A 25,180-nucleotide genomic window follows, 5' to 3' on the forward strand; every position below is an offset into this window, starting at 1 on the left:
TTTAAAGAATACCAGATAGATTAACCAAGTTAATAAGTTTGAATGCACCATGAACTTGTGAGTTCCAATTGAATGCACCATTAAGTCCAATCTGTGTTGTTTCTCTGAGATCTCCAACAGCACCAGTATCCATAGTGCAGCTAGTCTATTCTGTGTCTCTAGCTGCAGACTGTTATACCTCCTCGTGTTGAAATCCTTTCCAGCTTGCAGTCACAATTTACACCATTTAGCTGTCAGCATTTTAACCGTGTGTAAGCCAGCTACTAGCTAACGGTAGGCTAACGTTACCTGCTGTGCAATGTTAAGTAGTGTCACAACCAGTGATGCTTCTTTTTTTAATAGAGCTTCATTAAAGTTTTACAAAATACAAGTTATAACTATACAAACAGTAGGCTACATATCATACCAAAAAAATAAAATAATTAATAAGACATTAAAAAACTTAAATAATGAACAAACCAGTGCTACTGTGCAATTAGCTAATAAAGTGCATCCAGTGCATAGAGTCTTTCATAAAGTGCTGTAAAGTGTTCCAAGGAAGGAGCTGTTTGTGGTCTAAAGTTCTTCTCCTGAGTTCAGTGAGCACCTGTTTGCACACATCGTCACTGTTTACAACAGTCTGTTGTAAAGCCATACAGCATCTTGTCTTCCATAATTAAAAACAAACAATACATATGATTATTTGTATCAATTCCTTGTGCTTATCTGATAATAAATCATCTATGATACAGTACATTACAGACTTATATGAAAGGTAAAAATTTACACCATACACTTTTAATTTTTCCCAGACTTCCTTTGCTCTGTAGCAGTCCATTAAAAGATGCTGTTAAGTCTCATCATCGTTGCAATGAATCATTGGGCATTTTTTTTGTAGCAACTCCAAGACACAACAGCTCTAACAGGAAGTCTGTTTAAGGCCATCTCACATTGCGAATGCTCTCTGAAAGAATTTTTTTTAAAATTCAAAAGCTGGGTTCCTTCATTGTATGTTATTTGTTTATAATTTATATACCCACCATATCATTCATTTAAAAAAATTAAAAAAAAATCATTTTACTCGGGAGAGTAAAAAAAACTACTGTTGAGTGTTTAGAAATACAGCCTAATGGCTTGTTTGACTAATGTGCATTTGTTTTGACTTGTACTGTTGTGAAAAACAAAAAGTAAACTATTTACAAAGAGAAGCATTTTTTATTTTATCTTCCATGCATCGTTATTTAAAAATGCAATTTTCAAAATTTTGGGGTTGATGAATGTTAATAGCAAAGATTAAAGGGAAAAAACATGAGCATATTTATGTGTGGGACTTAGTTTGATTTAAAATCACACTGCATTATTAGTTGTTTTAAATAAATGACTTTTTTGAAATAACAATTTATGGTAGGCCTAACATATTAATTATTATATTCAGAAGATGATCCTCATATCAATCACTGTGGTTGCAGCTTGTAGCCATCCTGACCTTTTTAGCCTTTACTGAGACTACTATTTCAAAATTAAGGACTAGTTTTAGGAAGCATTTTCAGGAAATTAAAAGGATAAGCAGATTGTTGCCAAGGTTTCTGTTCACAAAGTACGATGTATATAGCTGTGTATGGGTATGCGTACATATACAAAATGTGTTTTGGCATTTTTGGCACACTTCTACCTTAGCCTACTGCACACAGACATAAGTACTTTTTTCAACAATCTTATTAAACCATTTCACAAACTGAGGAAAGGGTCGTGACATGGGTCAGAGGGTATCAGAGGTCATAAATGATGAATCAATCAATCGGCTCTGCTCCTACAGGCACCTTGGTGTTCATATGGACAACACCTTTGGCTGGAAGGCCCGTGTTGAAAGTGTGTGTTATCATTTAGAGCAGACTCACGATGAATCAAAGGGTTTATGTTATACAAGGCTGCATTACAGAGCATTTTAATATGTCAGCATGGCAATATCTAAAAACATCTCATTTAAAGCTTGCTTGTCAGGTGACTGTCTCTCCAGGCAAACACAGAGAATATGGTCTGATCTATCTTTATTCTCCATGCCAGATGAGCTCTTATCCTCTGCCAGAAGAAATGTTTGGTTTTTTTATTGTAAGTATAGCTGTATGATAAAACAATATGTCAAGTGTTTTGTGTGGAGCATTTGAACTCAAGGCAAATATCCCTCTGGGGACAATAAAGTATTGCCTGCAAAGTGGTCTCCATATGTAAAAATTAAAACTTTGTCGTAGGACTATAGCAAACAAATCGTTGGAAAGATCTCAACCTGGAGAGTAACAAATGTCAGTCTGAAGAGGATACATTACTCCTGCTTTGTAATATTGACCTCTGAACCTTGAACCCAGTACATGTTTGAAGGCTTGTCATTTAGCAACAGAAGGTGCTACAACATAGGACCAGCTGTTCTCGAAAGCTCTGGACCTTAGGTGTCATGTAGATATGGTCTCCAAAGTTTACCCAGTGTAAGCACTGTCAAATACGGTAATAAGCTATATTCTCCAAAATTCTACACTGCCAACTTCTGCTTATGAGAAATATACCAATATATTTAAAAACTACAACTCCCACTCTAGACGAGCCCCAGAACCTGTTACGAAGCTAGGATACTTGTAGTTCTTTCGGGGTGGGTGGGAGGACATGTTCGACTCCTGTGTTTCTGCTGTCTGCCGTGAATGGGCTTCATTCCATTTCAGATTGCCGCCAACCGAGCAAACAGTACATGAGACAAATACATGAAACTGTATTTTATTAGTGGGAATGCTGTTCAACAGCATTCCAACTATTGTTATTCTGTTCTTTATTAGTGGGAATGCTGATTCAGCAGCATTCCAACTATTGTTATTCTGTTCGGCCATTTTTATTATTCCGTTCGTTTTTTGGTTCTCTGTAACTTCTGCATACGTTCAGCTATTAAAACCATTCAACTTTTAAAATGTTCAGCTCTTTCAGCTAATGATGGGACTTCTTCAACTTTTTTCTACTATTTCTACTTTTTTAAATATTAAGCTTTTTAACACTTTTTTGCGTGCTTCAAATCCTTCAAATCTTCTTCCACTCCCAAAAGATTCAGCTCCTTTGTACTTTCCCCTACAGACACCAAACAAACTTGTAAAATGTTCACAAAAGCTTCAGGTATTAGGCTATATCTTTTCAGTTTGATATCTTTTACAGTTTTTGTGAAAAAGCTGTTTAAGTTTAGTGATCATTTCAGGATTTTTTGCATTTAAAATGAGTGTGTATTGCGCGATCTAGAGTGGATGATGTCATAAAGTAGAGTGCAGAGCCTTAAAAAATTATCTTTGTCCCTTCTCTATAAATTGCTCTCACGCCCACAATATCTACTTGTCATACACAATTTATATATCAAAACGTAGGTATTTTTGTCTAGTTTCTTCAACTTTTTTCTACTATTTCTACTTTTTAAAATATTAAGCTTTTTAACACTTTTTTTAACATTGAAGTCAATGAGTGCATGCTTCAAATCCTTAAAATCTTCTTCTGCTCCCAAAATTTTCAGCTCCTTCATACTTTCACCTACAGCCGCCAAACAAACTTTAAAATGTTCACAAAAGCTTCAGGTATTGGGCCATACATTTTCAGTTTGATATCTTTTACAGTGTTTGTGAAAAAGCTGTTTAAGTTTAGTGATCATTTCAGGATTTCTTTGCGTTTATAATGAGTGTGTATTGCGCGAGCTAGAGTGGATGATGTCATAGCCAGAGCACAGAGCCTTAAAAAAAATATCTTTGTTCCTTCTCTATAAATTGCTCTCACACCCACAATATCTACTTGTCATACACAATTTATACATCAAAACATAGGTATTTTTGCTTCCAAATGACAAGAGTTCCACACCTTCCTCCATTCGCTGCCCTGTTTAACACTCTCCACATTTCCGAGCGGAATGCAGAGCGAACCACTTTTTTAAAATCGCTGATATGCCCACATTTTTAGGTTTATCCACATAAATTTTATACTGATACGTTCGCAAAGGCCGTGTGTCTCTAACGGTGAAGTCTTTGTTTCGATATCATGTACTGTTGTGGATTTATTAAGGCTTGTTTGAAGGGTTCTCTCACACTGTCTCTCACTCATTAGCATTAGCAGGTGTGGTGATTAAAGATCAAAGACATGGTCTATTAGAGCTGAAGGAACCCCAGCCATCTATAGGGTGATGTTAGTGTAGTGGATATGACGTATGCCTGTGGTGTGGGAGACCTGGGTTTGAATCCCACTGTGATATGTCAATCAATGTGTCACTGAGCAAGATGCTTAACTGCTAGTAGCAATTGTTTTTTTTTTTTTCATCGTTGAACTTTTAAAGCCAACAATTCAGTTTAGCGTCAGCTTTTAACGTTTTAATGAAATTCATACTTATTAAAACGAATTCCACTTTTTCAACTATTCTCACTACTTCAACTTCTTCTTACGGATTTAAGCTATTCATCCAGTTTAGCTTTAGCAATTCAGCTATTCATATTTTTATTTTGGCTTTCCGTAACTTCTGCATATTAAAAACGTTCAGCTATTAAAACCATTCAACTTTTAAAATGTTCAGCTCTTTAAGCTAATGATGGGACTTCTTCAACTTTTTTCTACTTATTAAGCTTTTAAACATTTTATTTTAACATTAAACTCAATGACAGCATGCTTCAAATCCTGTTCCACTCCCAAAGTTTTAATGAATACTTATTACTTTTACTTGAGTACAATATTTTTGTACTTTTTCCACCTTTTTCCAATTTCATTAGACTTTCTTTTGTAAGGCTGGTTGCCAAAAATGGCCACTTACTAGCTAATGAATTAGCCTGACTTCAACAGCACCAGCTATCAGTAAACAGAAGTGACATGGTGGCTGGCGTCTGGTGTGTGCGCTAGTGTGTGTGTGTGTGTCTGTGTGTGTGTGTGTGTGTGTGTGTGTGTGTGTGTGTGTGTGTGTGTGTGTGTGTGTGTGTGTGTGTGTGTGTGTGTCGGCCCGCCCCCCGCGAAGCTGCAACATGCAGACAGCAGAAGATCAGAAGAAAGTAGCTGTACCTTCATCAAAATGAAGACTGAAAAACAGAACTATTTTGGTACGAACATTTACTCGACATGATTTTACAGTCAACAACTGTAACTGTATTGTAATGCTATTTACAGTATTGTATAATAATGTGTGACATAATTGTGTAATTGTGACGAAAAGAGAGCTGAGCCAGAAGGCAAAGCTCTCGATCTACCGGTCAGTTTTCGTTCCTACCCTCACCTATGGTCATAAAGGCTGGGTCATTACCTAAAGAACGAGATTCAGGGTACAAGCGGCCGAAATGGGTTTCCTCAGTGGCTGGCGTCTCCCTTAGAGATAGGGTGAGAAGCACAGTCATCCGTGAGGAGCTCGGAGTAGAGCCGCTGCTTCTTTGTGTCGAAAGGAGCTAGTTGAGGTGGCTTGGGCATCTGGTAAGGATGCCCCCTGGAGGTGTTCCAGGCACGTCCAGCTGGGAGGAGGCCTCGGGGAAGACGCAGGACTAGGTGGAGGGATTATATCTCCAACCTGGCCTGGGAACGCCTCGGGATCCCCCAGTCGGAGCTGGTTAATGTGGCTCGGGAAAGGGAAGTTTGGAGTCCCCTGCTGGAGCTGCTCCCCCCGCAACCCGACCCCGGATAAGCGGACGAAGATGGATGGATGGATGGATGTATAACAATGTTACTACAAAACAGTATTTTACTGTGTTCTATGGTATTTTGTTGTTTTATGGAATTGTTCTGTAATATCAGCTGTTCTATTCATATTATTACTCGTTTTAATGATTACTGTTATAACTAATATTTCATAATAATCTCCAGTTACTACTATTGTTATATTAATAAGATACTTCAGAAAAAAACAAATACAAATCAAAGGCAATCCAATCAGTGTTGTTAATTTAATGAAAAATAATTGTAGTCAGTCAATTAAACATTTTTTTTAAATGTTCAACATTTTCCTATTGTCTTTTGACAACATTCAAACTTTTCCTGCAAGTTCAGCCCAGAGAGCAGTGCAGTAGCAACTGTTAGTCCAAAATGACAGTGTATGTCCATAAAGCCTGAAAAATGTGATGGCAGCTGATGAGCAAATGTTTCACTGCACACACACATACACGCAGGCACGCACGCAGGCACGCACGCACACACACACACACACACACACACACACACACACATACACACACACACACACACACACACACACACACACACACACACACACACGTAATTTGACTTGGCTAATTCATTGCATTTGGCGCCGGAATCTCTGACTTTCCCTGCGCCTCAATGAAATCTGCGCAGCTCCGCACTCCGCAGCACAGTGTCGCCATTCGTGTTCTAGAATCCTCTGTATTAAGTAGCAGTAGCCAGTCTGTTATCTAATAACGTGTTTGAACAGTAAAATATAGGTTTGGTGTTTAAAAAAAAGGCTGGCATTGGTTTCCAATCCGCTAGCTAGCGTTAGCATCGACGCTAATATTAGCGTTAGCATCGGCGCTGATATTAGCTAATTATAGCAGCTTGGTCTCTTTAGCTAATATTAACTAATGATAGCAGCTTGGTTAAATTATTGTTAGCTATCTTTAACCAATATTAGCTTTGCTTAGTGACATGAAACAACTTGTTAGTGGTTTAGCTAGCTAGCTATTGCCAATGGAAAAACAAACTAGCTAATGTTGCTCTGTCACACTGTTAGCTAGACCCCACTTAATGATATAGTCTAGCAGCCAACTAGGTGAACCCGGAAATGTTGAGTACACCAAAGTTTTATTGCAGAAATGTGAAGTATGGGTCCCAAGTATACATAAACTGCTGGATGCTAATTTGCATATGTTGAGCAATTTGCATAATTAGCATTATTAGCTTAATCGTCCATTTTGACCACATATTTTGCACTGTATGGCCAATTTCTACAATATGTGAGTGGTTTTAGAGGTTTTAGAGGATGCTGATTTCATTTCTGGCATTTTCAGATTTCAGAGACCTAATTTTATTACATATTTTGATTTATTTAGGCAAAATTTTATTACTTTCAGGCATAATTTTAGGTTATTTTTATGGTAAACACAATAATCTTACATTTCAGAATCATGAGTGCTCCTGTGAATGTTGATGCATTGTACTCAACATTTCCGGGTTCACAATGGGGCTCTATGGGCTGGCTACTAGACTAATAGGGGTAGGTAGGAAGGTGGGTAGCTAGGTAGGTACGTAGGTAAGTAGGTAGGTAAGTTCAATGCAAGGGCCCAGTTGCCTAAAGACATCACACACATGATACAATGTATTGAATGTACTAAGCGATGTATAGTAAGGTGCTCTATGAGAGTGACAGTTGATGCTGACTTTTAATAGTGTTTATAGTAAGTTATAACATTGTAACTGACATGGCTTATGTTTGTTCGTTCTTAAATACAATGTTCACAATTAACCTGTTTGTTGACCAGGCAAATTGCTAGTTAATGTTCAGATTTCACCAGCCACTCAATTGTGTAATAACGTTACATGCACTAACACTACAGTAAATTTGCTTCATCTTATTTTATCAGTTGCATTCAAGAATACATGTATTCATAAATAAATATCTTTTAAATAGCTAAAGAGTTTTTTTGTCTCTGTTTGTACTTGCTTGAACCCACTAACTCACAGTTTGTCACTGGTTTTCTCAACAGAACATCGATACTGCTGTGCGTAATTGGTTGGTGAGTATAGTAGTGCTATAACTGAAATTGATAATACATCACATACAGGGTGGGAAATTAACTTTTAATTAACAGTCACAGTGGCTGGTGGATGCCCAATTTTACCAGCCACTTATATTTTTTACCAGCCACTTTTTCCGGAATTCAAATTTATAAAAGAAAGTGCACTAGCATATTTTGAATTGCTTCAATACGTCATTTTTTATTATTTTTGATATATATTTTATTAATTTAGGCAAATAAAAAGTGATGTGAAAAAAAAGCCTGCAAGACCATGGTAAAATTGTGTTTGGTCATATTCTACAGTAATTGTAGGCCTACCTGTTTAATGAACAAAAAAAATATTGACTCATCTCTGTTACATAGTATTTAACAGTCCTTTCAGGATTTCGGCCTTTTTTTCAGATTGTTGTGGCCCAAAATGCCTGATTTTGTAAAAAGTTGCCATAAAAGTCTTTTGTATTTTTGTTGCAATGAAGTTGCGATGGACAGTGAAAGTTGCTTTTTTGTATAGTTCTTTAAAAATAAAAAGGAAACTTGTTTTGGGGAGAATAAAATTACTCTGAGTTTTCCTAGTAACCTTACCAAAAAGGCTCAGGATGCTGCAAATGTTAGTATAATATGAAAATGGCTTGGTGGATTTAAGACAAAAAATAATAATTTATTGACTGAATCAAATTTTAACATTTCTGTCAGTGGCTTGTTGATCTTTACATTGTTAGTTTATTTCCTTGCCTGGGACGCACTTCATACGGTTTAATAAAGGACTTTAACTTATTTATCATTGCACTTCTAATAACGAGCGTAGCTGTCCTCAATTTAGGTCATCCTGTACGTCTCATCTCCGTTTTTTCCTGCATCCACCGTGTGTGTGTGTGTGTGTGTGCCGTCAGTCGCGGGGGGAACTGAGCAGCAGAAAGCTGACAGGATTAAAACAACAGCAACTTTCAGCGACTGAAAAATCGTTACAGCATACATTGATGTTTAATACAGGTTGGCAGGACGGTCTGAAATGTTATGCATGGTCTTTCGCTGTACGTTTTGTCAATGCACCACTTGTTCGAAAAGTACTTTCTCTTTTTCTTTACTTCGCCCTCAACAGTTTGTACATTCAAAGCTACTGCTGACTCCACGGCGGGCCTCTTAACACTGGGGATATGTCGCCACATTTTTTTAACCGATAATTTTCCTTTCGTCTGTACCTCAGCTCAGCTACATGGTGTCACGGACTAGTGCTGAAAACTACTCGACAAAAGTCTGGAGTTGACGGAAATATGCGTGGTCAAAGCCCCGGCTGTGAACGGTTTAATTTCCTATAAGTTCTTCACAATAAAAGTCCTCCGTTATTTTGGTATTTGAATGTTGTTATTATGAAGCAGCAAAATCCGGAAATGTTGGGCATTCATTAGCAGTAACGTAACGTGACTCCTATAAGCATTGTGCATTGTTACTTAGCAACAGCATTCTTTGACAAAAGCTGTCCAATCCGTTACAAGGAATGTTTTACAATCCACCTGCCACTGTGGTATACAAGGCAAAGTCACCCGCCACTTTGAAAAAATACCCGCCATTGGCTGGTGGCGGGTGTTAATTTCCCACCCTGATCACATAACTTGACTGTAGATAACTATTTAGCATCTGTACACGTTTAAGTTTTGTTTAGAAAAAAGCCACACACACACACACACACACACACACACACAGACACTCAGTCACCACACATCCACAAACACACGCACACACACACACACACACACACACACACACACACAGACAGTCAGTCTCTGCACACAGACGCACACACACACACATATGCAGACACACAGACGTAGACAGACACAGAGAGACACACACATCTCCACAACACACACATTTTTTAAAAAATATGAATCACAAAGGACACTTTGATAATGAATAAGTTAATATGTTGTCCAGCCTGAAAATTACTCTAATTAAAATAAGCTGTGAGGTTGGGTTTCTGAAGTAAAACTGGATATGTATTGCTCTATCCCTCACCATACAGATGATGATCTTATAGAACATGATGCATTGCTGTAGATTAAGCTAGCCAACAGTATATAGAGGAGTTAAAATTAGCACAATTATCAGTAAAATGCAACATTTACATTAATGCAGCAGCAGTAATCATTAATCCAGAAACATAGAATAGGAAAACACTGACAGGGAACATTTTACTGTACAATGAGTACTCAGTACAGCTTGCTAATAGTAATACTTAGCCTAAATTCTTTTACCTGTTTTCTAGACAACATTCTAGATATGGCACATTAGGAGAACCGTTACCTGGAGCTCTAGGCAGTTTTCTGGACCTAGAGGCAGGACTCAGCTGCTTGCTATCTGATGTCCAGTATGGTTTGCTCCTGATGAGAGTATTATGCATTGCCGTATTCAGAACAAAGTCCGGCAGATACGCTTTCTTTGATCCACACTCCAGAACAGCCAAAGGTTTGCCCTCCCACCTGGTTCTCACACTCCTGGTACTGCTGTCATGCTGACATTCACACATCTGAGTGATATGATTGACCGACTCCTTAAGTATCACAGAATGTTGGGTACACAGTCCTCCTGTAACTATGAGTTGAAGCCTGTGAAGTTTTACAATGTGACCACTGCCATCCTGAATACTGCTATCTCAGACAGAGACAGTCAGCCTACAACTCACACTGCTACTGTATCAACTGCTCTGTTGGATGCTACTCTTCAAAAGGAGACAAGTCTGAGTGCTCATATCGATGACAAATCTGTACATGAAGTATTTACTCAAATGGAAACTGAACCAAAAATGTCTAGCCAGATAAGCTTGAATTGTGTTGCATCACACGATGCTGCGCTGAATGAGTCAAACTCAACAATTTCAAAGGTAAACACTGATGCAACAGATGTCTCTGATAACATATTACAGGGAGTGTCCACAAACATCACGTCTATCTTCTGTGAAACACATAAGGTTCATGTCATTTTGCCTGATTATAGTCAAACTGAAGCAGAACCATCAACTGAATTTAGTGTGAATTCTGTTACATCACACAATGCTACTGACAGTAAGTCAAACTTGACTGTTCCATTGATAAATATTGTGGCCAGTGATGACGTCTCATGTAAACTGAAAAAACGTAATAAACAGCAAAGGAGAAAAATTAAGAGGAGACAATTGCTCTCTGAAAAGGTATCACAAAGAAAGGAGAATCAAAAAAGGAAAGAAACAACAAACTATGCTTCAAATGAAACATATAAAAGAAAGAAAAAATGTTATATAACGACCCAATACCGACAAAACCCTGAGTTTAGAATGAAACAAAGACAAAGAATGACGTTTTACAGAAACTTTGTTGACTTCAGAGTGAGGCAGCAATCTTATATGAATCAGCGTTATGCAAATGACAAAGCTTTCAGAGATAGACACAGACAACTGAGACAAAGAATGCGAGACCGATATAAGAACAACCTTCCATTTAGAAGTCTGTTTAAAATGAGATGTGCAAATAAAATAAAAAGGAAATACAGATGGATAAATCAACAAACATGTAAGAGCGACACAGAAAATGACAACTCTTTAACGCTCAGAAACCCAAGGTCATTTTTACAGTTCATTGTCCGTCTGGTTTTATTTTCTAAAAAAGCTTGTAAAACATCCTTTTGTCTACAGTCAATTTATGAACATCATTTTTTTCAGGAAAAACTGGGCTATTAGAATATTTGTGCTGCAGTGAGGTCACTTGAATGTAAAAATAGGTTGTATGACCTTAAAGACAAATAAATAAATAAAACGGAACATGAATCTCACAGATACTGTATATATTGATATCACAGACAGATCAATAAAAGCTAAGCCAATCTCCTGTCTAAATCAGTTCCCATATGTATTAGGAGTCACACAATGAAGAAATAAACATTATAACTTATACAGTTGACAAAATATATACATTTTTTCAAAAGAAGTCCAGAAGCTTTTGCCGCTTTTGTTTGATTGAAATTGCTTTTGATTTCAGTAAATATGACCTCCTAATGCTGCAAATTCAGCAAATGACAATTTTCAGTTATTTACAACCTATAAAATGTTTTGAAACTCTGTTGTGCATAATAATTTGGAACAGTGCATTTTGAGTTTTTTATTTTGAAAAAAATACTGTTTTCATTGGGTGGTTTGTTCAATGAAATTTGACTTATACCCTAACGGTTGGTGACTTGAAAATTATACTGACTGCCATTTGCATAGACTATTTAGGAAAATCAGTGTAAAATATAATTTGCATAATAATTTGGAACACAGTGTAGAAGTAGAAACATTAGCAAAATTAAATTGTGTTGGTCTATCCTATCCAATATTTCCTATTTTTCTAAGCAGATTTTCTATGCTGATTTTATAGCCCAGAGCAGCTTTTAAAACAAGTTACCTCTTCGCCCCCTGGCTTATTTCAATATATATGTTTTGTTGAATGTCGCTATGGCTATGACTACATCAAAATGACCATGTGTGAAAGTAAGAATACTATGTGCGAATGCGCGGATCGGCTCTGACGGCATTCAAATCAATAACCTAAAATCACTCACCCACACTAACCCAAATGCATTATTTCAACCCTCTCTACAGTCTAGAGTGATTTCTTTAGAGAAAGGCTGCTTTCAGTAACTGTAAATGTTTCCATGCGCGCAGTAATGCCACTGTAGCTGAAATTGTGGGATATTTAAACAGCAAAACTAAAATCTGTAGTTATAAACTTGACAGAGAAAACATAACTTCACTTTTAGCTTCAGAAATAATCAATGGAATTACTGCTGTTCTTGTGCGTAAATGCGCACAGTATAGTGGACAGCTCCACTGTGTTTACAGTTTAGAGAATATTGTCCTCATTAATAATGTATTTTTTTCACCCACCCGCAACCATCTAACCCTTATAACATTTAATATGTAGCCTACAGTAGAATCGTAGGTCTAACGCGTTCTGCTTATCTTGCATACATTTAACAATTATTTCCATACAATAATCCGAATCGGGATGCATGTATTCTGATAAAATCCCCCGGGCCCCCCCTGACTGATTATTGGTCCCCCCCCCTATGCCACCCCACTTAAAAAATCCTGGAATCTCCCCTGGTGAGGAGATGTGAGGAAAGCTGATGGCGTGCTTCACGTACACCAGATGTCCATACAGAAAAGCATTTAATCCACAAGGAGGTTATCAAATAAAATGACAGCATCTTATAATGGAGCTCGTATTCATACACTTTAAGGTTTATTAGAATTAAATGATTTTGGAATCAATGTGGAGCAATTCATTTAAATAACTTTTGAAGTTCGGTTTTGCACTCATGAGAGGAGCACACAGCTCAGACTGTATTCTGGTGCATGCTCATATCTAGAAAGCGCACCTTTGCTTTATATTTGTAACTTCAGAGCATCGAACAGTGGTACTATGTGCTTAATCATTGATATTAAGTGAGAACGTCACAGCGAAACAGATTTAAAATCTTTAAAACCTAAAATTTGCCGTCGAACAACAGGCAGAACATTTTTATGTTTCCCCAAAAGGCAGCTCCGCGTGTGAGATCTACACACAGTGTGTGTAGACTACTGTATGCGTGTGTGTGTAACTATGCTTGTGTATTAGGGGAGGGCTGGCTCTTATTAAAGTGCGGAGCTACAGTTTGGACTTTCCCTCGCCTCCAGTCAAGGAGACATCCGCGTGCACCCGCGCTCGGTTATTTGGCGGCCCTCGCTGCTTCCATGCTCTCTCTCAACACCACACACTGATCCGGGAACAGCAACAGCAGCTCCTCTCTCTTCTGTCCCCGCTCAGCCCCGCTTAAACGTGGTGCGCCCCTGACGCGCTCTCTCCAGTTCAGGATGGACTCGTCTCCTTCTCTTCACCTTTACCACTGACTGTGACGCTGCTGTAGTTTGGTGGGAGTTCCTGGGGAAGGGGCTGGAACTGGTCCTCTGTCTGCTGTTTCGCCTTTCCACTGGGCGTATTGTGATATAACTACAATTGTACACTTATCTCCGGGCTCCGAAATGGGAATGTATTTACGTGTGCTGTTTTTGCAGTACTATTTCGTCTCGAGTTTCGTGTGCAACGCCGTCGCTTTCGTTGAGGAGCCCTCCGGAGGCAAGTCGGACGGGTACTGCGGGCGGATCATCCGGGCGCAGACCCACGGGACTCGGAGGGATGGGCACCATGAGTTCAGACTCAGAGTGGAGGGGGACCCGGAAACCTATCAGCCGGGCAGCACCTACAGAGGTAGAGTTTTTTCAGTCCATCTTGCAATCAGTGCGTAAACCTGCGCCAAATGAGTGTTTATCTAGTAATCTTTATTGTATTATGTTTCTAGAAAACTTGAGTAAGTTTAACCACCTAACATTGCAACTAACAGCCATAGCAATCTAAATCTGTACTAGAAACTGAAGGCTGGAGGACACCATTTCCAAACTAGTTAGTCTGCCTCCTCTGGCTCCTGCAGGAAGAGTTGTGATTTGATAAGGCTACTTAGTGTTATAATGTCTGACCTATATTCACTTCCTCTCCTCTTCCAGCAAGCAAGGGGACACACACATACAAACACACAGTGAAAGACACAGTCTCACACACACACACACACACACACACACACACACACACAGATCTGGCTCTAATTAAGCTGACCCCTGGGTAAGCTTGGTGGATTTTGCCACATAAAAAAGACTTTGGCCTACTCACAGAGATTCTTGGCTAGTTCAGAAGTTAACACTAAGCCGTTTTCAAAAACCAACAACAATCGAAATACAGCTGTTTCACTTTCTCTGTTCTTAAATCCAAACTACAAATTCAAATAACTCCAGGAATACAATGTGGTGGATTTTAACAAGACCTGTCATTCTCCAGTTTTGACACAGGCCTCAAAAACAAGGACAAAAATCAAGGGTCTGATTCCAGATCATGTAATTGTTTGGCTGTGATGCCACATTTAGCAACCAGGGCTTAATTCTAATCAGTTTTTAGGGACCTGTAAAAGACACCAACAAAGAAAAAGAAGTTATTCTTTAAGCCTTCACAGCCTTTAAGTAGCAAATACATTTACTTTTTAAAAACAAGATACAATTGAAAATATTGACGTCTTCCTTCTCAGCGCGAGGAGCAAATCTTAAGATAAATGGGATGGCATGAAAAATGCAAGGTTAGGGCACAAGGGTGAGCCGAATAAAATTCCAACCACATCTCATTATATGTGTCCCATTCCTGGCCGGTTCCCCGTACCATACCCCCGCCATGAGATTTACAGGCTCTCTTTTATTCTAGTGTGAGATGCTAAGCCTCTATATACAGCCTTCACTCTTCCACAACACACTGATGCTCACAGGAATGCTGCTTTCATGTGTGTTTCCTTGGCATTATCCAGAGTGACCCTGCGTCATGCGGCGGGCCCATGATGTGTCCATGTCTATGCCTCTTCACTGCTCAGCATCTCTGTGTATTAAATACACACTTACTCTCCTCCTTAACAGTGGTCCTCCTGGCAATCAGCCCTGCTTATTTCAGAGGTTTCACTCTTATCGCACTGAAGGAGGGCAGAGAGGGCACCACAGACGATGACTACACTGGCCAGTTCCAGGTAAGGATGAGCAAGTGTGGAGAGGAAAGGATGAATAGCTGAATACTGAATGTGCTCTGAGTTTTCTGGGAAAGTTAGCAAAAGCTAAACTCATTTGCATGCACATGGGAGTCGACTTACTGCTTCCCGCTGTCTTCTGAAATGAAGGTTAAAGGAGGTGTTGCTGACAAACACAAACAGCTCCCTCGGTTGAAGCCAGAAAACTGAGTTCTCCTGTTGTGGTGGAGAAGAAAAGATAATCTAGTTGCCTTATTGGTGCAGCTCTTCTCGGGTGAGGCAGACATGGCATCTTTCCCACTAAGTTGCAAATATGTCCTCCAGCAGAATGAGAGAGGGCCAGAGATGGCAGAGGAGGATAGAGAGGAAGAGGCATGTGAGGACAGAGAGAAAAGAGATAAACACAGAGAAAAAGCAGGAGAGGGATGTGAGATGTTTGGTTCAGTAGTAACCCAGCTCCCAATGAGTGCTCCTGAGGAGAGAGCCAGACTTCCTCAATTACCTCCTGCTCAGTGTAAACAAGAACACACATCTGCAGCTCTGTTTCCACACGCTGAGCCTAACCAGACTCTGTTTTAATGTAGCCAACAGTAAGAAGATTTTGCTTGTTTCCACAAGCCCACTGTCTTTAAAAGAAATAATAATGTTTGTTGAGATTGTATAGGAATGCTGCTTTCCCTACATTCAGACAGAACAGTTAGTGTATTTTTTATTGAATAGTTTATTTGAATAGGGACAGATGCTTAGACATAGACATTTGTGCAACAAATCTCCAATGTACAGCATCACAGCATTTATAGCTATTGCTAATTTCCAATGCCCGTCCCTAGAAGGGCTTTTAAACATGAAAACAAACATTAAACATTGCCACAATTAAAATACATAAGGCACATGAACATACAAGACACCTACATCTGTACCCACCACCCCACCCCATGTGCCCATACACCACCCCACGCCGTCCCACCCCTATATGTGACTACAGATCTGAATATCAATTAAAAACTTCTTCAGTTTAATGTGTAAGGTAATCCAATTCTTTATCTTCCTTTTTATCATTTTGAACATCTGTGTTTGCTCACACTTCTGCGTTAAACAGTTTGGGTTTCCATTGATGATAAAGGGAAACAAACTACAGTGATCAATTTCTGGTATGTGGATGAACAGGCAATCCAGAAGCTGACTCAGCCTTTTTACATGCAAGAAAATTCTATATTGATATGAGGACAACTCCGTTTGTCTTAGGGTCTCTCAAGAGTTTTTGTGTGGCTTTCGTATATGATGTAAATTATGCATACATTAATGTGGACAAATATCAGAAGTGCTGGTAGTGAGTATACAAGTACTAGTATTTGTTTAGAAGAACACTCGACAGGGCCTCTTAAAAAAAATAAAAATAGGAAAGGATATTTTGAAGTTGACGTTTTAAACTGTCACAATGGCATTCTTGTGTCATAAATGTGGTGGACATTATATTATTAACATAATACATAATATTTCAATACAATTCAGATTTATTTATTCACTCTTAGACCACACATTGTGGAGTACTAAACATAAAACAAAACAAAACTAAAACTCTGGTAAATAGCCAGAATGGATATTTAACAAACTAAATTATTAAAGGAAAAAAGCATTGCTCAAAAAGTTCACCAATCCAAATAGTATCCTTTGTTTATCTGTCTGTAACAGCACCACAAGCTACAACATCCACAATGGTCATAAAAATGAATCAACACCTCTCTTGATGAAGGTTGGATTTGTTGCAAGACTGTTAGACTGTTATTAGTTTTAGCTATGTTTACCTAATAAACTAACTGAGTGTAATGTGCACTATATGGCCAAAGATATGTGGACAGTGGAGTGAAGTCAATGGACACCTCAACTGTACACCTACTCCAAAACCATTTGGGGATTTTGTAATCTGGCTGCAGGAATTTCATAAGTGACACAGGAAACGCCCAGAAACACTAAATGATATGTTAGAGAGTAATTGTAAATCATACAGTGTCACAGAAGTATGCACAGTAACAGTAATACATATTTTTTTCTGCCACACAGCATCATTTTTTTTTTTTTATTACATGCCACTTTGTGACACATTGATGAAGTAGAGACTTCATTTATTGATATCATACTATGTCATTCCAGCTTACTACATTGCCAAGTGGCTCTTACTAATGCTTAACATGCTCATAGTTATTTCTAGTAGGATTGTTTTGACCACGGTTAACAGTGCTGGGCTACCCCACGATGAATTCACCATGTAATGTCCGCTGTATCCACACTAACACAAAACGTTTAGGGAACGTTAGTTTCTGGTTCCCTAAAGGTTAGTTCGAACCAAACCAAAAACTAACGTTTAGGGAACGTTCCCTCAGGGTTATGGGAACCAACCAACTGAAACGTTCTCCTGTGGTTGCACTGTACCTCCACACAACGTTCCCGTTTGGTTGTTTTTGGTTGTTCTGAGTGCGGTTTTGAAATGTTTATTTAAACCAGCTCCATTTAAGTTTTTGAAGTAGCATATAAAAGATTCACTCACATACTTTTGTGCTTGATTTCGTTTTTTAACTGTATTAGGTGAAAATACTTAAAACAAGAATAGAAAAGAAAATTCACTTCTTTCATTTCACATTTAACCTCTAACAAGTGGCTCAGTTCAGTGTACAAATCCAACCGTTACACCCCCACACCAGTAGGGGGAAGACTCTGCTTTCAGGTGACCGATTCAAGTCCTGCCCTGACTTCCATGTTGTGCTCACTATCAGGAAGTCTTGGATACACAACCAACACGATTCAATTTGCTTCACGATCTCACGAAAAAGTAAGTGAAATACGTTACAGTTTCATGTTGTTGTGGTTGTAATGCAAGGGTTTGGGGTTTAACCTTAAGCCCTTTCCCTCGTAGGGCTACACAAAGTTTACCAAAAAGGTTTTGAAGCAGTAGTTTTTCCTCTCCCCCTCTTGCCAGTCAAGCAGTGAGTTGTTCAAAACTTTTTCTTTTTAGTAAACTCTTTGTGCACAAACAATGTTCTCAATGCTGAGTTCATGTGTAGAGACACTGGTGATACTTAGAGCAAAGTTTGATGTTGTGCCGAACTTTCTTAGTGTAAAATAGTGATTTTGATGTGATCATAGTAGCCCCTAGCTCTCCCATTCAAAAGGCCATTTGACCCGAAAACGAGAATACTGTAAATCTTAAAAGTAGCGCTTCCATCCTAAATATGCTTTTAAACGAAAGTTTGACTCGGGTACATTCACAAAAAGACCATAGGTTGCATTTTGGCGAGAGGTATGCTTTAAATGGACTGCATATATATTGCGCTTTGTTAAAGTCTTTGTTTGCTGTGCTGCGGTGCATGACGTGTGCTCGGCGGCCACCTTGCAGCACACTTTGGGCAGTTATCGGCAAGCTATTTTCCTATTTAAGTGAATGGGGAAGCATACAGGAAGGGACGGAATATGTGTAGGCTACACCGTTGGATGAAAAGTTTTGCTTTTAATAACTTGTCATCTTTAAGGTGTTGAGATGGTACAGACCAAATTTGAAGTCCATCGGATGAAATCTCTAGGAGGAGTTTGTTAGAGTCTAGCACCTTGACTTTTAGGCCTACTTCCTGTTGCCACTAGGGGGCGCTATGACTTTGAGTCAATTTTGTCTGGTAAATTTCCTCAGACTTAGAGTCTTATGAATCATGAAAAGATTTGAGCCAATTGGACAATGTACATTCGAGTTACAGCCACTTCCTGTTTCGATGGCGAAACGCACAAAATGACCGCCCCGCCACGGCCATGCCCTATGACGAAAAGTTTTTCTTTTAATAACTTTTCATCTTTAAGGTCTTACGATGGCGCAGACCAAATTTGAAGTCGATCGGATGAAATCTGTAGGAGGAGTTTGTTAAAGTACGATGTGGAAATGGCCAAAATCGCACTAATTTCGAACTTTCAATTCAAAATGGCGGACTTCCTGTTGGGTTTAGGGTATGGCTCCAATGACGTTTCTTGTACGTGTTGACATGCTACATATGTCTACTAAGTTTCGTGAGTCTACGTTAAACGTACTGCAGGGGCTCAATTTTTTTAAGTTTGTAGGGGGTGCTAGCGAGCCATTTTTGTGCGCCTATTCCTGAAACCCTTAAAATATGTAAATATTCACCAGACTTGATGCGCCTGCCAATTTTGGTGAGTTTTTGAATATGTTAAGCCCCTCAAAAAGGCAATTCATTTGCCGTAATAATAATAAGTCCTTCAGTTTCAATAGGGCCTTCGCCGCTGTCGGCGCTCGGACCCAAAAAATTCCTTCAGTTTCAATAGGGTATTCGCCGCTGTCGGCGCTCGGGCCCTAAATATGTAAATAAATATTAATTAATAAATATTTGTGTCCCAGTTATATGAAGGGGTTGACGGCGAGACTGGCTTTTTATCTGAATTACCTCAATCCATCAAACTCAGCTTCTCTTTATCAGATAGGTTTAAATAATAATACTTATGTAAAATTAAGTTAATACAACAATTCATATTCCTGACAGTTTATTCCCCACAAGTTATTTATGTGGCTATTTTTGCAATGTCATGATTGTTTTTGTGCAGGGGAACAGGAGCCAATTGAACACAGTTGTGGTTCCCCGTGCAGCTGTTCTCTCCCCTCGCTCTCTGGTACTCAGTTGTTTCTGGCAGCTGTCCTGGAATGTTCCTGCCTGCTGTTTCACTAAAACACCACAACTGAGAGTTACTGCTCATTGTTTTTCCCCATTACTACCATAAAGTATGTCTGTTCTGTCTTAATGTGTCAGCCCTTAAGAGTATGTCTATGAGTGTGCATCTGTGTATGTGTGATTCAGTATCCCACGGAGTCTTCAGTCATTGTCTGCTTGGAAATGTGTGTCTTTGTGCTTATATGCACCTAATGTGCATTAGGGCTGTTGGAACAAATTCCAAAAGTCGAATATAATTCGAATAGTAAAAAAAAATCAATACTATTCGAATGCTGAAATGACTATTGAAACGTGATTGTTTTTATAAATAGGTTGGCTAACGTTAGCTAATCTCCCTCTTCTCATGTATGATGAACAATACGTTACGGGAGTGAGAAACACAAGGCATCGACATCCACTGAGCCAAAATGCTTATGTTATCAATAGTTAGCTCGTTCTGGTTTCCTAACTGCGTCGCGAGTTATAGGAGCTTAGCTGGGAGCTTCATGGAGACAGCTAAAGTTAATGTTAGCTTCCCTACAACTGTACAACAGAGTTAGCTTTGACTTCATATAGGGGAGAGTGGGGTGATTTGTGCCAGGGGGAAAGTAGATCCACCCTGGTTTCTGGAAAACCATAGAAGAAATTGGTCATGTGACCACATCATTTTGAAAAGCCATCCATGTTACTAATTCTCCAAAGAAGAGAGACACATGGCATGAGAGGTAAGCACATTTTAGCTCAAAAAATTTCTATTTTTTTGATTGTAGTGTCTGAACAATTATAGACAAGTTTGAAAACATTTCACACATGTTTAGTGCTTTAGCAGGCTCCACAATGAGTCTATAGAGTTAGCATGATGTTAGCTCTTAACTACTGGATCATGCTAGTTTTTCAAACTTGTGGGTCTGGGATGATTTGTGCCAAAGGGTCTGGGTTAAGTTGTGCCAGTGACACAACTCACCCCCACTTATGATTATTTTCAACATATTTAGGGGTCCAAGCCCGAGTCTGTAAGAACGGGCAATAGCAAAGCTATGCCGTTCGTACAGCAGGGCTGTAGAACCCTATTGTTTTTCTACTGTTTTTTTTTCATTATTAGGGCCCGAGCACGAAAGTGCAAGGCCCCAACGGTGCCTTGCACTGAAAGTGCGAAGGAACCTATTGTTTTTCATAAGATTATTATTAGGGCCCGAGCACGAAAGTGCAAGGCAACGTTGGGGCCTTGCACTTTCGTGCTCGGGCCCTAATGTTTTTCATAAGATTATTATTATTATTATTATAATAACATAATAATAATAACATTAGGGCTCGGGCCCTAATGTTTTTCATAAGATTATTATTATTATTATTAGGGCCCGAGCATGAAAGTGCAAGGCCCCAACGGTGCTTAACGTAGACTCACGAAACTTGGTACACATATGTATCATGTCAAGATGTACAAAAAACGTCATTGAAGCCATACCCTAAGCCCAACAGGAAGTCCGCCATTTTGATTTCAAAGTTCGAAATTAGTGCGATTTTGGCCATTTCCACATGTCGTACTTTAACGAACTCCTCCTAGAGATTTCATCCGATCAACTTCAAATTCGGTCTGTACCATCTTAAGACATGAAAGATGAAAAGTTGTTAAAAGAAAAACTTTTCGTCATAGGGCATGGCTGTGGCGGGGCGGCCATTTTGTGCGTTTCGCCGCCGAAACAGGAAGTGGGTGTAACTCGAGTGTACATTGTCCGATTGGCTCGAAACTTTTCAGGATTCATAAGAGTCCAACCCTGAGGACAAATAAAGGCCGATATTTACTTAAAGTCATAGCGCCCCCTAGTGGCAACAGGAAGTAGGCCTAAAAGTCAAGGTGCTATACTTTAACGAACTCCTCCTAGAGATTTCATCCGATGTACTTCAAACTTGGTCTCTATCATCCCAACACCTTAAAGATGAAAAGTTATTAAAAGAAAAACTTTTCGTCTGACGGTGTGGGCGTGGCGTGGCGGCCATTTTGAGTGTTGAGCGATGAACAAATAAATTGTTGTAACTTGAGTGTACGTTGTCGTATCTACCCGGAAATTGTCAAGATTGACAAGGGTCCAGGCCTGAGGACACCTACAGGCCATATTTGACTTTTGGTCATAGCGCCCCCCGCTGGCAACAGGAAATGCGCCTTATATGACAAACATCATCCGATTTACATGAAACTTAGAATGTGTGGTCTACATGTGATAATGAGCCGGCCCCTATAATATAACCACGCCCACTTACTTACTTACGCCCGTCATTGAACTCAGCAGAGAGTTCCTTCTTCATTGGTGATCGTTTGGCCCGCCCCCTATGCTTAAGCCACGCCCCCTTTCATAACATTTGAACGATTTAAGGTTGACCATTGTGTGAGGTATCAATGAACTCAGCAGAGAGTTCCTTCTTCATTGGTGATGTTTTGCCCCGCCCCCTATGCTTAAGCCACGCCCCCTTTCATACCATTTGAACCGATTAAGGTAGACCCTTGTGTGAGGTATCATTGAACTCAGCAGAGACTTCCTTTTTAATTGGTGATGGGTTGACCCGGCCCCTATAATTTAGCCACGCCCCTTTTTATAACTGGTGACCCATTTAAGGAAGAGTCTTGTGTGAGGTATCATTGAACGCAGCAGGGAGTTCCCTTTTCATTGGTGACGATTTGCGGTGTCTGAGTGCCGCGCAAATGCACGGTCGCAAGGAGCGGTGACCGCCGGTGACCCCGACACGCGCAGAGGAGCGAGGGCCCGTCCATCGCTGCTTGCAGCTTTAATTATTATTTTTACCAATTCCTCGTCGCGTTTTTGAGGGGGTTAGCATGCACGAAAACTCACAAAGATTTGCACACATGTCACAACTGGTGAAAATTGCAAAGTTCTGTAGTCATTGGGCTCGGGTGTTGCCAGGGGCTCCATAGCGCCCCCTAACGTGCGCCTTAAATTGGACAAAAGTAATAAGTTAATATACCAACTTTTGAGGGAACATAGGTCTCATCTTCAAGTCCATGGTGCTATTTTTAGAAAAAATTACAAAATTTTAGAATTTCCGAAATATTGGTTTTCGTGTAGAAATCTTCAATATACGAACACTTGTTTGAGGACTTTAGGATGCACGAAAACTCTCAGGATTTTGCAGCCATGTGCACAATAGTAAACTCTTTCATCTGAATTCACATTTAGGCTTGGGAGTGGTATGGTTGCTCTATAGCGCCCCCTAATTGGTTTTAGCACTTGGGCACATTTTTGACGGCCTCAGTATATACGAAAACTCACAACAATTAGCGCCCACATAAACACCTGGGAGCTTTGCGAGACTGTACAGCGATTCGGCCCAAACCTGTAAGTGGGCTCCATAGCGCCCCCTAATGCCTGGAAGGCCTTAACTTGGACATAGTTGCTCTGAGCTTCACCAGATTTAATACCCATATTACTCTAATCATTGCGGACATCTTTCCCATTTACCTTCATTAGCTCCGCCCAACCGGAAGGCGGCCATTTTTAATTATGCATTTTTCATGTGTTTTACATTCTTTCGAACTCGTCCTAGCCCGTGATTTCAATCTTCTTGAATCTTTGCAGGTAGTATCTGTTGACCATCATGACGAAAAGTTATCCAGAGAATTTTGATAGTTGAAAAAATGCGCAAGTTACAGCAACTTCCTGTCTAAACAGGAAGTTGCATTATCTTGGCAACAATTATTCCAATTTCCCCGAAACTTGATAAAGTTGTTCGTCATGGCCAGTTTAGCATCTATGCCAAACCTGGCGTTAATCGGCCATTAGATTGCGCTGTTTTAATTGTTTTTAATTAATCAGCAAATTATTATATATATATATATATATATAGATATATGGGAAACCTACTCTGTCTAACTACTCCTGGGGCGTGAGTCCGATCGGCACGAAAACTGGCATATAGATTCGGAGGACCCTCGTGACAAAAAGGTGTCAAAAGAATTTTAATAGCTAAAACAATGCGCAAGTTACAGAGGATCAACTTCCTGTAGGGGGCTGTCGAAACAGCAAGTTGGGTATCTTACCAAGATTTATTCCGACTGACACCAAACATAACAGAGTTGTTCCACATAGGGGCTTGAGCATCCATCACAAATGTAGAGTGAATCGGCCATTAGATGGCGCTGTTAGCATTTCTTTTATTAATTAGACACATCGCGATATATGGGAAACATACTTTGTCTAACTCCTCCTGGGCCTTGAGTCAAATCTGCACGAAAACTTGGATATAGATTCGGTGGACCCTCGTGACTTAAAGCTATCAAAAGAATTTTGATAGCTAAAACAATGCGCAAGTTATGGAGGAACAACTTCCTGTAGGTGGCTGTTAAAATATGAACGGTTGTATCTTGGCAAAAGTTATTTCCGATATACATGAAACTTAGAATGTGTGGTCTACATGTGATGTTGCGTCTGCCAGTACCCCCGACTGCAAGAAGGCGAAGGCCCGTTCATCGCTGCTTGCAGCTTTAATTATTCTTCTCCGCCTAAAACTCCGACTACAGCCTAAACGTACATGGTGGGGGGTTGCCGTTTTCAGGACTGGTCCGAAACTCAGCAAGGACCTTAGTCGCAAAAATTGACCCACTTCCACCACTAGGTGGTGCTATAGCAGAAAAAAACGTTTGACGTTTGGCCCTATAACTCCCACACCGTACACCGGACATTTAAAAACCATATATCCACGCATTCCCTGGATCGAACTGAATCACGTGATATAGGCCACGCCCATTTCCGCCTAGACTTTTATGCGTGAAAAATCGCGATTTATCAAAAACCTACTTTTTCGATCTCCTCCTAGACCGTGCGACCGATCTGCACGAAACTTGGACCGTAGCATCTCCAAACCGACGTGACAAAAAGTTAATAAAAATATTTTTTATAGGATACAAATTGCGCATATTATGCACCAACAAATTTGTGTAGCTAACTATTAAAACACCAACTTTGCCATATCTCAGCCACAATATATGCTATCAATGCCAAACTTTAGATTCTTGTTTGACATGACCCTCTGGAGGACCCACACGTGTTTTACGAAAATTGGTCACTAGGGGGGGCTACAAGTACAAAAAGTTTCTATCTCATGAACGGCTCATCTGATTTTTACAAAATTTGATGTGTACCATCTAGGGACACTCCTGAG

General features: G+C 39.6%; 1 protein-coding gene across 2 annotated transcripts in view; it reads left to right on the forward strand.

Annotated features, from left to right (window-relative positions):
- The first annotated feature begins 13,367 nt into the window (after positions 1-13,367).
- LOC116057552 (spondin-1-like) overlaps positions 13,368-25,180 on the forward strand; it is a 293,280-nt gene continuing 281,467 nt past the window's right edge. The window contains exons 1-2 of one of the 2 annotated variants that reach the window (XM_031310072.2): positions 13,368-13,963; positions 15,205-15,311. In XM_031310072.2, the coding sequence (XP_031165932.1) occupies positions 13,738-13,963; positions 15,205-15,311 (333 nt within the window). In that variant the 5' untranslated portion in view covers positions 13,368-13,737. The remainder of the gene's footprint in view (positions 13,964-15,204; positions 15,312-25,180) is intronic. The other variant, XM_031310065.2, reaches the window with a different exon arrangement.

The sequence above is a fragment of the Sander lucioperca genome, chromosome 7 (genome assembly GCF_008315115.2).
Source record: "Sander lucioperca isolate FBNREF2018 chromosome 7, SLUC_FBN_1.2, whole genome shotgun sequence".
Taxonomy (NCBI): domain Eukaryota; kingdom Metazoa; phylum Chordata; class Actinopteri; order Perciformes; family Percidae; genus Sander; species Sander lucioperca.